The sequence below is a fragment of the Zophobas morio genome, unplaced genomic scaffold (assembly GCF_036711695.1).
Source record: "Zophobas morio isolate AGI-343-1 ecotype UQ-CSIRO unplaced genomic scaffold, CSIRO_AGI_Zmor_V1 ptg000008l, whole genome shotgun sequence".
Classification (NCBI taxonomy): domain Eukaryota; kingdom Metazoa; phylum Arthropoda; class Insecta; order Coleoptera; family Tenebrionidae; genus Zophobas; species Zophobas morio.
Window position 1 is genome coordinate 12,946,210 of NW_026972113.1, and position 14,800 is coordinate 12,961,009.

General features: G+C 26.2%; 1 protein-coding gene across 25 annotated transcripts in view; it reads left to right on the forward strand.

Annotated features, from left to right (window-relative positions):
* Positions 1 to 14,800, forward strand: part of Cac (cacophony) — a 109,352-nt gene that overhangs the window by 92,381 nt on the left and 2,171 nt on the right. For 14 of the 25 annotated variants that reach the window (XM_064050956.1, XM_064050933.1, XM_064050942.1 and 11 more), the window contains 3 exons: positions 2,181 to 2,338; positions 2,380 to 2,589; positions 2,632 to 2,837. In XM_064050956.1, coding sequence (XP_063907026.1) covers positions 2,181 to 2,338; positions 2,380 to 2,589; positions 2,632 to 2,837 — 574 coding nt within the window. The remainder of the gene's footprint in view (positions 1 to 2,180; positions 2,339 to 2,379; positions 2,590 to 2,631; positions 2,838 to 14,800) is intronic. The other 11 variants (XM_064050958.1, XM_064050936.1, XM_064050951.1 and 8 more) reach the window with 6 other exon arrangements.

Sequence of the window (14,800 nt, forward strand, 5' to 3'; positions counted from 1 at the left end):
ATTTTGAGTGCCGCTGGTTTAAAAAAAAAGAATCTCGAGATTCCGAGTGGTTTAAAAAATTGGGAACCGCTGGTGTTTTATTTTGGAAAAAAAAAATAAAAAAATCTCAAGTGTCCGAGTCTTTTTTATAAAAAATCTCAGGTTAACTTTTCTTATTTTAAAAACGTTTTGAGAATCACTGGTTTTTTGTTTATTTAGGTGTCGTTTTCTTAATTAAGGAAAAAATTTCCAATCTCTGTGGTATTTTTTGACAGACAAAAAAATCTTGGGGACGGCTGGTATTTGTTGAAAAAAAAAAGAGCAAATCACAGGTTTCCCGGTATTTTTTATAAAAAAAAAACTCTGTTTTTTATTTAAGAACGTGATTTTCTACACAAAAAAATCTAGTTTAGAAGTGTTGTTTCTTTTTTTGGTTAAAGAAAATCTCAAATTTCCACTAAGTGTCTTCTTTTTTGAAAAATTGATAGATCACATTTTTTGAGTGTTATTTATTGACCGAATTTGGAAACTGCTGCTAGTATTTTGTTTTTGAAAAAATTTTAAAAAACGACTTGTTTTTTTAACATCTCTCGTTTATTTTTGTTTTTTTTTTAATATATTTTTGTTGTTTTTTTTTGTAAAAAATTGACAGGATCTCAGGTTTCCGAATACTGTTTTCTTTATAAAAAATCAATTTATTTACATTTTAATACATTTTGAGTGTCACTGGGTTTCCAGGTTTTTTTTTATATAAAAAAAATCTGTTTTTATTTAAGAACGTCATTTTCTACTCAACAAAATCTAGAGTTTCTTTTTTTAGTTAAAGAAAATCTGAAATTCATAAGTGTTTTTTTTTTTTTCAAAAAATAAACTTGGAAACCGAGATTTTCTTTAACTTAGAAAAAATATTTTTTTTTGAGTAGAAAACCACGTTTTAAATAAATAAATAAAATAACCAGAGATTCTTTTTATAAAAAACACTGGGAAACCTGTGATTTTTTCTTTTTTTTTAAACAAATTACGAGCGGTCCCCAAAATTTTTTAGTCTGTCAAAAAATACCACAAGAAACTGGAAATTTGGAAATCTGATGTTCTCTTTAATTTAAAAAACAACATCTAAATAAACAAAAAACCACTGCTTCTCAAAACGTTCTTAAAATAAAACAAGTTAACCTGAGATTTTTTATAAAAATGAATCGGAAACTTGAGATTTTTTCACATTTTTTTTCCAAAATAAAATACCAGCGGTCCTCAAATTTTTTAAACCACTGGAAGACCCCAGATTCTTTTCGTTTTGGGAAAACCTAGTGACACTCAAATAATTGTTTTAAAATTTAAATAAGGTGATTTTTTTTCTTAAAAAAACACTCCGAAACGTCAGATTTTTTTCTTTTTTTCCAAAAAAAAAAACGTTGGAAAGCTGAGATTCTCTTTAATTGAAAAAACTAATTAAAAAATTAGCGAGAGATATTTTACAAAAAAACTAAACTATTTTTTTTTTCTAAAACAACAGACTCTTTGCAACCCGAGATTCAATTTTTGGAAAAACAAAGCCTAGAAATCTGAGATTATCTTTATTTAAACAAAAAAACAATACCTGAAACTACATTTTTCTAAAAACGTTCTTAAATTAAAAAAAAGATAACTAGAGGTTCTAAAAAAAAGATATTTTTAAATCTGTCAAAAGGTAACACTGACAAACTCCAGATTATTTAAATTTTTTGGAAAAACAAAACTTGGAAATCTGATATTATCATACCAAAAACTATTTTTTTGCAAAAAAAATCTTCAAAAAAAAATAGACTCGGAAACCTGATTTTTTTCAGTTTTGTTTTTTTTAACAAAATACCAGCGGTTCCTAATTTTTTTTCCAAAAAAAAAAACACTAATAAATCTGAGATTTTCTTTAATTTAAAAAGAAACAACACCTAGAAACCGTAGATTTTTTATAAAAACCAGTGACCGTCAAAACTCTAGACTTTTTTTAACGAAAAAACAGTGATCCTCAAAATGTTAAAAAAACACCAAATCATTTACAAACATTAATCCGATATAGAAACCTGAGAAGGCTTTTAACAATAAAAACACATTTGGAAACCCGAGATTCTTTCAATATTTGCCCAAAATTCTTTTTTAATAAAAAAAAGCTCGGAACCCCCAAACTTCTTTTCGACATTCCTTTTAACAAAACCCCTTTTCAGACGCAACTCGCCTTCGATGCAAAGAAGCCCCTCCCCCCGCCGCAAGTACCCCCCGCACCTCCACCACGACATCGGCTTCTCGGACACCGTGTCCAACGTGGTGGAGATCGTCAAGCACGAACACCACAAGTCCTCCTCTCACCACACCCGCATCAGAGGTAACTAGCCGCATCAGCTCTCTCTCGACTTCCCGCTCTAGTCCCGTTTTCTCCAGGTTCTTGGTCCGCGTCGACCAGCCCCGCCCGGTCTCCCTCCCCCACGCACGCGGGCGTCCGCCACAACTCCGGCTACGGCCCCCTGCGTTCGTCTCGTCGTGGCGGCGGCTACGGCACGACGAGCCTGTGCCAGCGCTCGCGCTCGCCCAGTCCCACACACCCCATCCCTCACCCCCAAGGTCCACCCATAATCGGTAAGTGTAGGTGTCGACGAACGTAGAGACTAAACGAGCCAGGTGACGGTTTCACAGCCGGTGCTGTGGTAGGTATCCCGATGCAACAGTCGGCGGCCCACCAGAGCAGCGTCCAGCACAGCCACCCGATGCTGGGCGGGCGGCGCGGCCAGGGGCGGCGCCTGCCGCCGACGCCCTCGAAGCCATCCACCCTCCAGCTGCGCCCGGGACCGATCAACTTTCCCAAACTCAACGCCTCTCCGACGCATGTGAGTTATTATTATCATTATTATTATTATTATTATTATGTGGCGAATGAGGTATGGGGTTGTTCACTGAATGACGGTTGAGTTTAACTTAGACTAGATTTGTTTATTTATTACAGATGTGTACTGTTTTAGGTTAGCGCTGTTTGTGTATGATTGGTTGCCTATACAACATCTCTTTTTTTTAATTTAATTTTGTTCTACGTATAATTCTCCAATTGATTTATTTTTCTACTAAGTTTCTTTTTCTAAATTCAGATTATACCCAAATATTGACCTGACCTGACTTGACCTGGCCTTGATTTTGTAAGAAACGAAAAATTATCAAATCTTGAAATTGTAAAATTGAAAAATCTAAAACTGAAAAATTAAAAAATTGAAAAATTGCAATTTTTTAGCAAATCGAAAAATTTGAAAAAGCTAAAAATTGGAAAGTGGATTGATTAATTAGAAAATGGGAAAATTAAAAAAATTCAAAACTGAAAAATTGAAAAATTGGAAAAATCGAAAAATGCAAAATTAGGAAATTGAAAAATATCTACAAATTGAAAATTTGAAAAATTGGGGAACTGCAAAATCGCTAAATTTAAAAAGGAAATAGTTAAGAAATTGTACAATTGAAAAATTCATTATGAAAGCAAAAACTGAGTGATCAAAATATTCAAAAATTCAAAATTTGTAACATTGCAAAATCTAAAATTGTAAATTCGGAAAACTGAAAGACTGGAAAATCTAAAAACTATAAAACAGATAAATCGTAAAATAATCAAAAATTGTAAATCAGAAAATGGTAAGACAAAAAAATTGCAAATCGAAAAATGAAAATGTCAAAAATAGAAAAAGCTAAAAATGGTAAAATTGAAAAATTTTGAAATTCGTCAAAGGGAAGGATGGAAAATTGAAGAGTCGAAAAAATCGTAAGATTCAAAATCGGGAAATTAAAAAAATCTAAAAATTTCAAAAATACGAAACTTAAAAAGAGAAAAATAGAAAAATTCAAAAGTTAAAAAGAATCGAAACATTGAAAACATCAAATTTGAAAAAATGTAAAAAATTGTTAATAAAAGAAAAAAATTCAAAAATTGCAATTCGAAAAACTGAAAAATCAAAAAAATTAAAAAATCGATAAAAGGTAAAATTCAAAAAACTTAAAACATTGTACAATTTTGAATTCAATAGATGAAAATTGCTGTTTAATAGCTGAAAAATCGGGAAAGTCAAAAAATTCCAAACTTGAAAAATCTAAAAATTTCATTATGAAAGAAAAAAAGGAATGATCGAAATATTTAGAAATCTAAAATTGTAAATTCACAAAAATTGAAAACTGAAAAATCTAAAAACTATAAAACAGATAAATCGTAAACTTCAAACATTACAAATAAGAAAATTGAGAAAAACTGAAAAATGTAAAAGTTGTAAAATCGAAAAATTGTAAGACAAAAAAAAATGCAAATCGAAAAATAGGAAAGTCAAAATTAGAAAAAGCAAAAAATGCGTGGTAAAAATGATAAAATTAAAAAACTTAGAAATTCTTCAAAGGAAAAGATGGAAAATCAAAATCGGAAAACTAAAAACCGCAAGAAACATTGAAAAAATCAAAATTGGTATTGATAACTACCAAAATTGCAAATAATAGAAAAAAAAAATGAAGAAATTTAAAATACTGTAAAATCAAAAACTTGAAAAAGTCGCAATTAAGAAATCGAGAAATTGAAACATCAGAAAAATCAAGAAGTACAAAACTGAGAGACTGAAAAATTGTTAAATTGAAAAATGTAATACATAATTGTAAAATTGCATAACCTACGGAAAGTTTAAAAAATTGGTCTAAAGAGTTTAGACAGTACTTCCCTCGCTGTCGGAAACGTGACGACTGCATGCCTATTATGTTTTTTTTTTCGCAGTGGATTTCAAAGAATTCGGTTCTGTAGTTCCTGATTAAATCAATAAAATATATTTACGCATTCATTAATTTTTTTGAGTCACTCTGTATATGCAAATCCAAAAAATATAAATGGAGTGATAAATGACAAGTACAGACTCATCATATTTTGTACATTTTAGATATGATTTATTCGGCAAACTTTCGAGCTGACGTCATCAAGTTTTTGGAGGGGATAAGCAAATATATTTTGACTAGACATTTATTATGCTCTTTATGACCTTAAAACATCTGCAAGATTTCAGAGCATTCGGTTTTGTAGTTCCTGATTAAATCAATAAAATATATTTACGCATTCATTAATTTTTTTGAGTCACCCTGTATATGCAAATCCAAAAAATATGAATGGAGTGATAAATTACAAGTACAGACTCATCATATTTTTACAGTTTAGATAGGATTTATTCGGCAAACTTTCGAGCTGACGTCATCAATTTTTTGGAGGGGATAAGCAAATATATTTTGACTAAACATTTATTATGCTCTTTAGAACCTTAAAACATCTGCAAGATTTCAAAGCATTCGGTTTTGTAGTTTCTGAGTAAATCAGTAAAATAAATTTACGCATTCATTAATTTTTTTGAGTCACCCTGTATATGCAAATCCAAAAAATATGAATGGAGTGATAGATCACAAGTACAGACTCATCATATTTTGTACATTTTAGATATGATTTATTCCACAAACTTTTGAGCTGACGTCATCAAGTTTTTGGAGGGGATAAGCAAATATTTTTTGACTAAAGATTTATGATGCTCTTTATAGCCTTAAAACATCTGCAACATTTCAAAGCATTCTGGTTAGCAGATTAAAAATTAAATTTCAAAATGTTGTTTTATAATTTTGATTTTTTTTCCAAAAATCTGGACGTTTCGGGTGAAAAGTCGATTCGGAGTTGTAAACTACATGTATAGGACTATGTTATTTGATACAATTGAAAACCCATTTACTATGTACAATTTTGAAGTGACGTCATCGCATTAGTGGTGGGGATGATTAGACAAATTTTGGTTAGCGTTTTACCATCTACATGATATTCTTAATATAAGTACAAAATTTCACAACAATCGCTCGAGTACTTTCGGAGATTATCTGTCTAATAAAAATCCGGGACAACAGACGGACAGACGGACAGACGGACGGACAGACGGACAGACGGATGGACAGACGGACAGACGGACAGACGGACAGACGGACAGACGGACAGACAGACGGAAATGGGAGACCTATTTCTTCGTCTTCTAGGGGTCATGAAAGATCGAGAAAACGTAAAAGTAGAGAGTCGGCCGACGGACTCGATTACAATACTTCCTTTGCTTACGCTCGGGAAGTAAAAATCGGAAAATAGAAAAATTAATTTTGAAAAATCGAAAAATTAAAAATGAGAAACTCAAGAATGAAAAAATTCAAAAAATTGAAGAAAGCAAAAATTGAGAGATCGAAAAATTGCAAAATCGCAAAATTGAAAAATCGAAAAAATCGAAAATTTAAAAAATTTCTAAAAGTCGTAAATTTTGAAAAATAGAAAATTTCATTTTGAAAAATCGTAAATAGAAACATTTTAAATTCAAAACTAGAAAACTCGAAATTTAAAGAAATGAATTACTTAAAAATCAAAAAATTCAAAGTTTGAAAAATTGTAAAATCGACAAAATGAAAAAAAAGATATTAAAACATTGAAAAATCGATAAATTTATAAATGTACCGGTAAAAATTATAAAATTGAGAACTTAAAATATCGGAATATTGACAAATTCAAAAATTGCAATTCGAAAAACTGAAAAATCAAAAAATCGGTAAAAAGTAAAATTCAAAAAACTTAAAACATCATAAAATTTTGAATTCAATAGGAGAAAATTGGTGTTTAATAACTGAAAAATCGGGAAAGTCAAAAATGGAAAAAATTGTAACTTGAAAAAATTAAAAAATCAAAAAATTCCAAACTTGAAAAATCTAAAAATTTCATTATGAAAGAAAAAAAGGAATGATCAAAATATTTAGAAATCTAAAATTTGAAAAATTGCAAAATCTAAAATTGTAAATTCGCAAAAAATGAAAACTGAGAAATCTACAAACTATAAAACAGATAAATCGTAAAATTCAAACATTACAAATAAGAAAATTGAGAAAAATTGATAAATGTAAAAGTTGTAAGTAAAATCGAAAAATTGTAAGACAAAAAAAATTGCAAATTGAAAAATAGAAAAGTCAAAATTAGAAAAAGTAAAAAATGCATGGTAAAAATGGTAAAATTAAAAAACTTAAAAAAAGAAAATTAGAAAAACATAACAAAATAACTGAAAAATCAAAAAATTTTCAATCGAGAAACTCAGTTCAAAGAGAATCGAAACATTGAAAAAATTAACATTTGGTATTGGTAACTAGCAAAGTTGCAAATAACAGGAAAAAAAATGAAGAAATTTAAAATACTGTAAAATCAAAAATTGAAAAATTGAGAAATCTAAAAAATGTAAAATTAAAAATCAAAAATTGAAAATTTAAAAACCAAAAAATTGGAAAAACGGAAAAATCGCGTATTTTAAATTGAGAAACTGAAAAAATTATAATTGTAAAATTGAAAATCACAATACTTAGAAAGGGAAATTTTAAAAATCGAAAAATAACAAAATTCATTTTGAAAAGTCGAAAATTTAGCAGAATTTAAATTCGAGAGCAAAAAAATTGGAATAAAATAATAGAAAAATTGAAAACTTAAAAATCGAGAAACTGAAACGTGGAATAATTCAAAATCGGAAAATTCTAAAAATTTAAAAAATCAATAAACTTCAAATCTGAAATATTTAAAATTTTCAAATTCTGAAAATGGAAAGATTGAAAAATCTAATAACTGAAAAACGAAAAATTGTAAAATTTAAAAATTATAAATCAAATGAAAATCAAAAACTTGAAAACGTCGCAATTTAGAAATCGAGAAATTGAAACATCAGAAAAATCAAGGAGTACAAAATTGAGAAACTAAAAATTTAAAAAATTGTTAAATTGAAAAATGTAATACATAATTGTGAAATTGCATAACTCACGGAAGTTTAAAAAATCGGAAAAAAGAAAAATTAATTTTGTAAAATCGAAAAATTAAAAATGAGAAACTCATGAATGAAAAAATTCAAAAAATTGAAGAAAGCAAACACTGAGAGATCGAAAAATTACGAAATCGCAAAATTGAAAATTAAAAATATTAAAAAATTTAAAAATTTACAAATAATATAAAAATTGTAACACTGAAGAAATTTAAAATATTGTATAATCAAAAAATTGAAAAATCTAAAAATTGGAAGGGAAAAAAAGTTGCAAATCGAAAAAAGAAAATGTCAAAAATAGAAAAAGCTAAAATATGGTAAAATTGAAAAATTTAGAAATTTTTCAAAGGGAAGGATGGAAAATTGAAGAGTCGAAAAAATCGTAAGATTCAAAATCGGGAAATTAAAAAAAATCTAAAAATTTCAAAAATACGGAACTTAAAAAGAGAAAAATAGAAAAACTGCAATAAAACGACTGAAAAATCGAAAAATTTTAAATCGAGAAACTCAAATGGAAAAATTCAAAAGTTAAAAAAAGTCGAAACATTGAAAAACTCAAATTTAAAGAAATGTAAAAAATTGCTAATAAAAGAAAAAAGTTCAAAAATTGCAATTCGAAAAACTGAAAATCAAAAAATCGATAAAAAGTAAAATTCAAAAAACTTAAAACATCGTAAAATTTTGAATTCAATAGGATAAAATTGCTGTTTAATAAGTGAAAAATCGGGAAAGTCAAAAATGTAAAAAATTGAAACTTGAAAAAATTAAAAAATCAAAAAATTCCGAACTTGAAAAATCTAAAAATATCATTATGAAAGAAAAAAAGGAATGATAAAAAAAAAATAGATATCAAAAATTTGAAAAATTGAAAAATGTAAAAGTTGTAAAATCGAAAAAGTGAAAAATTAACCAATCTTTACACATTCTAAAAACTGCAAAATTAAAAAATCGAAAAATTGTAAGGCAAATCGAAAAATAGAAAAGTCGAAATTAGAAAAAGCAAAAAATGCATGGTAAAAATGGTAAAATTAAATCGAAAAACTAAAAACCGTAAGATTCAAAATCGGGAAATTGAAAAGTCTAAAAATTTCAAAATTACAAAACTTAAAAAGAGAAAATTAGAAAAATCACAACGAAATAACTGAAAAATAAAAAAATTTTCAATCGAGAAACTCAGAGTTCAAAGAAAATCGAAACATTGAAAAAATCAAAATTGGTATTGATAACTAGCAAAGTTGGAAATAAAAAAAAATGAAGAAATTTAAAATACTGTAAAACCAAAAATTGAAAAATTGAAAAATCTAAAAAATGTAAAATTAAAAATCAAAAATTGAAAATTTAAAAACCAAAAAATTGGAAAAACGGAAAAATCGCCTAGTTTAAATTGAGAAACTGAAAAAAAATATAATTGTAAAGTTGAAAATCACAATACTTAAGAAAGGGAAATTTTAAAAATCGAAAAATAACAAAATTCGTTTTGAAAAGTCGAAAATTTAGCAAAATTTAAATTCGAGAGCAGAAAAATTGGAATAAAATAATAGAAAAATTTAAAAATTAAAAATCTAGAAACTCAAACGTGGAATAATTCAAAATCTGAAAATTCTAAAAATTTAAAAAATCAATAAACTTAAAATTTGAAATATTTAAAATTTGCAAAATTCTGAAAATGGAAAGATTGAAAAATCTAATAACTGAAAAATCGAAAAATTAAAAATGAGAAACTCAAGAATGAAAAAATTCAAAAAATTGAAGAAACAAAAACTGAGAGATCGAAAAATTGAAAATTAAAAATATTAAAAAATTTTAATATTTACAAATAATATAAAAATTGTAACACTGAAGAAATTTAAAAGATTGTATAATCAAAAAATTGAAAAATCGAAATTTCAAACATTTTAGTTTAATGTTAAGTACTAATTGAAAAATTTTAAAATTGTAAAATGTTTGCAAAATCACAAAACTTACGAAAGGAAAATCTTAAAAAACAGCAAATAGTAAAATACATTTTGAAAAGTCGAAAATTTAGCAAAATTTAAATTCAAGACCAGGAAAATTGCAATAAAATTGAAAAATAATTAAAAATCGTGAAACTCAAAAATTAACGAAATCAAAATACTTAAAAAACTAAAGGCTAAAAACGAAAAATTGTAAAATTCAAAACTTGAAAATCAAATGGAAATCAAAAAATTGAAAAAGTCGCAATCAAAAATCTTAAAATTGAAACATCAGAAAAATCAAGAAGAGCAAAATTGAGAAATTCAAAAATCTAAAAGTTGTTAAATTGAAAAATATGTATAATAATTGTAAAATTGCCAAACGTACGGAAAATTTAAAAAATCAGAAAACAGAAAAATTCATTTTGAAAAATAGAAAAATTAAAAATCGAAAAATTGCTAAATGACTTCGAAAAATAAAAAATTTTCAAATCTGCGAAATTGAAAAATCTAAAAATTGCAAAATCGCAAAATTTGATATGGGAAAAGTTAAAAAATCAGAAAATGGAAAAATTTAATTTTAAAAAATGTAACAATTTTTAATTTAATACTAGAAAATTGCAGTTAAATATGTAACTGAAAAATCAGGGAAGTCAAAAATGGAAAAAGTTGAAAGTTGAAAAATTGAAAAAATGAAAAATTAAAAAACCAGAAAATTCCAAACTTCTAAATCTAAAAAATTCATTATGAAAGCAAAAATGAGTGATCGAAATATCCGAACTAAAATTGTAAATTCGGAAAACTGACAGCTTGAAAAATCTAAAAACTACAAAACAGATAAATCCAAAAATAACAGAAAAATTTTAAAATAAAAAAAAATGAAAATCGCAATTTTAACCAACTGAAAAATTTTCAAATTGCAAGTCGGAAAATTGGAGAAACGAAAAATTGAAAAATACAAAAGTTGTAAAATCGAAAAATTGAGTTTATAATAATTTGAAAAATTGTTGAATGATTACTCTAAAAAATGTAAAAAAGTGAAAATTTTGAAAAACTAACGAAAAATCCCAAAGTAAAAAATGAAAAAATGGAAAATCGAAGTATTAAAAAACGAAAAATTAACGTTTCTAAAACCGTACATTCGAAAAACTGAAAAAAAAAATGGAAAAATTCAAAAGCTATAAAAGCAAATTAAAAATTTCAAAATTGTCAAACTAAAAAATCGAAATGCCGAGAAATTGAAAAATGAGAAATCGATAAACTGTAAAATTTAAATTTTGAATTCGATAAATTAAAAATCAAGGAACTCAAAAATTGAAAAATCTAAAGTGAAAAATCAAAAATTTGAAAAATGAGAGATATAAATTTTAAAAAATGGAAAAATGTTAAAATTTTAAATTTGAAGAAATGTAAAAAATTGCTAATAAAAGAAAAAATTCAAAAATTGCAATTCGAAAAACTGAAAAATCAAAAAATTTAAAAAATCGATAAAAAGTAAAATTCAAAAAGCTTAAAACATCGTAAAAAGTCAAAAATGGAAAAAATTGAAACTTGAAAAAATTAAAAAATTAAATAATCAAAAAATTCCAAACTTGAAGAATTTAAAAATTTCATTATGAAAGAAAAAAATTGGTCTAAAGAGTTTAGACAGTACTTCCCTCGCTGTCGGAAACGTGACGACTGCATATCTATTATGTTTTTTTTTCGCAGTGGATTTCAAAGAATTCGGTTTTGTAGTTCCTGAGTAAATCAATAAAATAAATTTACGCATTCATTAATTTTTTTGAGTCACCCTGTATATGCAAATCCAAAAAAAATCAATGGAGTGATAAATCACAAGTACAGACTCATCATATTTTGTACAGTTTAGATAGGATTTATTCGGCAAACTTTCGAGCTGACGTCATCAATTTTTTGGAGGGGATAAGCAAATGTATTTTGACTAAACATTTATTATGCTCTTTATAACCTTAAAACATCTGCAAGATTTCAAAGCATTCGGTTTTGCAGTTCATGATTAAATCAAAAAAATAAATGTACGCATTCATTAATTTTTTTGAGTCACCCTGTATATGCAAATCCAAAAAATATGAATGGAGTGATAAATTACAAGTACAGACTCATCATATTTTTACAGTTTAGATAGGATTTATTCGGCAAACTTTCGAGCTGACGTCATTAATTTTTTGGAGGGGATAAGCAAATATATTTTGACTAAACATTTATTATGCTCTTTATAACCTTAAAACATCTGCAAGATTTCAAAGCATTCGGTTTTGTAGTTCCTGATTAAATCAATAAAATATATTTACGCATTCATTAATTTTTTTGAGTCACCCTGTATATGCAATTCCAAAAAATATGAATGGAGTGATAGATCACAAGTACAGACTCATCATATTTTGTACATTTTAGATATGATTTATTCCACAAACTTTTGAGCTGACGTCATCAAGTTTTTGGAGGGGATAAGCAAATATTTTTTGACTAAAGATTTATGATGCTCTTTATAGCCTTAAAACATCTGCAACATTTCAAAGTATTCTGGTTAGCAGATTAAAAATTAAATTTCAAAATGTTGTTTTATAATTTTGATTTTTTTTCCAAAAATCTGGACGTTTCGGGTGAAAAGTCGATTCAGAGTTGTAAACTACATGTGTAGGACTATGTTATTTTATACAATTGAAAACCCATTTACTATGTACAATTTTGAAGTGACGTCATCGCATTAGTGGTGGGGATGATTAGACAAATTTTTGTTAGCGTTTTACCATCTACATGATATTCTTAATATAAGTACAAAATTTCACAACAATCGGTCGAGTACTTTCGGAGATTATCTGTCTAATAAAATCCGGGACAACAGACGGACAGACGGACGGACAGACGGACGGACAGACGGACGGACAGACAGACGGAAATGGGAGACCTATTTCTTCGTCTTCTAGGGGTCATAAAAGATCGAGAAAACGTAAAAGTAGAGAGTCGGCCGACGGACTCGATTACAATACTTCCTTTGCTTACGCTCGGGAAGTAAAAAGGAATGATCATAATATTTAGAAATCTAAAATTTGAAAAATTGCAAAATCTAAAATTGTAAATTCGCAAAAATTGAAAACTGACAAATCTAAAAACTATAAAACAGATAAATCGTAAAATTCAAACATTACAAATAAGAAAATTGAGAAAAATTGAAAAATGTAAAAGTTGTAAAATCGAAAAAGTGAAAAATTAACCAATCTTTACATATTCTAAAAACTGCAAAATTAAAAAATCGAAAAATTGTAAGACAAAAAAATTGTAAATCGAAAAACAGGAAAGTCAAAATTAGAAAAAGCAAAAAATGCGTGGTAAAAATGGTAAACTTAAAAAACTTAAAAATTCTTCAAAGGAAAAGATGGAAAATCAAAATCGAAAAACTAAAAACAGTAAGATTCAAAATCGGGAAATTGAAAAGTCTAAAAATTTTAAAATTACAACATTTAAAAAGAGAAAATTAGAAAAATCACAACAAAATAACTGAAAAATCGAAACATTTTCAATCCAGAAACTCAGAGTTCAAAGAAAATCGAAACATTGAAAAAATCAAAATTGGTATTGATAACTAGCAAAGTTGCAAATAATAGAAAAAAAATTAAGAAATCTAAAATACTGTAAAATCAAAAATTGAAAAATTGAGAAATCTAAAAAATGTAAAATTAAAAATCAAAAATAGAACATTTAAAAACCGAAAAATTGAAAAAACAGAAAAATCGCGTAGTTTAAATTGAGAAACTGAAAAAATTAAAATTGTAAAATTGAAAATTCTAATATTTGCAAAAATCGCAAGGAAGGCAAATTTTAAAAATCGAGAAATAACAAAATTCGTTTTGAAAAGTTGAAAATTTAGCAAAATTTAAATTCGAGAGCAGAAAAATTGGAATAAAATAATAGAAAAATTGAAAAATTAAAAATCTAGAAAGTCAAACGTGGAATAATTCAAAATCTGAAAATTCTAAAAATTTAAAAAATCAAAAGTTTAAAAATTGTAAATCAAATGAAAATCAAAAACTTGAAAAAGTCGCAATTAAGAAATCGAGAAATTGAAACATCAGAAAAATCAACAAGTACAAAATTGAGAGACTAAAAATTTTAAAAATTGTTAAATTGAAAAATATAATACATAATTGTAAAATAGCATAACTTACGGAAAGTTTAAAAAATCGGAAAACAGAAAAATTAATTTTGAGAAATCGAAAAATTAAAAATGAAAAACTCAAGAATGAAAAAATTCAAAAAATTGAAGAAAGCAAAAACTGAGAGATCGAAAAATTGAAAATTAAAAAAATTAAAAAATTTAAAAATTGTAAAATGTTTGCAAAATCACAAAACTTACGAAAGGAAAATCTTAAAAAACAGAAAATATTAAAACACATTTTGAAAAAATTCATTATGAAAGCGAAAATGAGAGATCGAAATATTCAAATTCAAGTTTTTTACGGAACACTGACAGCTTGAAAAATCTAATAACTACAAAACAGATAAATCCAAAAATAACACTTTTAAAATAAAAAAATTGAAAATCGCAATTTTAATCAACTAAAAAATTTTCAAATTGCAAATCGGAAAATTGGAGAAACGATAAATTGAAAAATACAAAAGTTGTAAAATCGAAAAATTGAGTTCTTAATAATTTGAAAAATTGTTGAATGATTAATCTAAAAAATGTAAAAAAATGAAAATTTTGAAAAACTAACGAAAAATCGAAAAATTGTCAAACTAAAAAATCGAAATGCCGAGAAATTGAAAAATGAGGAATCGATAAATTGTAAAATCTAAACTGAAAAATCAAAAATTTGAAAAATGAGAAATAGAAAAATTAAAAAATGGAAAAATGTTAAAATTGACATCTAAAAAATTGTGTAATTTGAAAACAAAAAAAATTGAAAACAACTGAAAAACAAACAAAAAAATTGAAAAATTGGACAATTGAAAATCTAAATATTGAAACGAAAAATTTTAAAATAAAAAAGTGAAAAAGCAAAAGCTGAAATAGGAATCCAAAAATTGCAA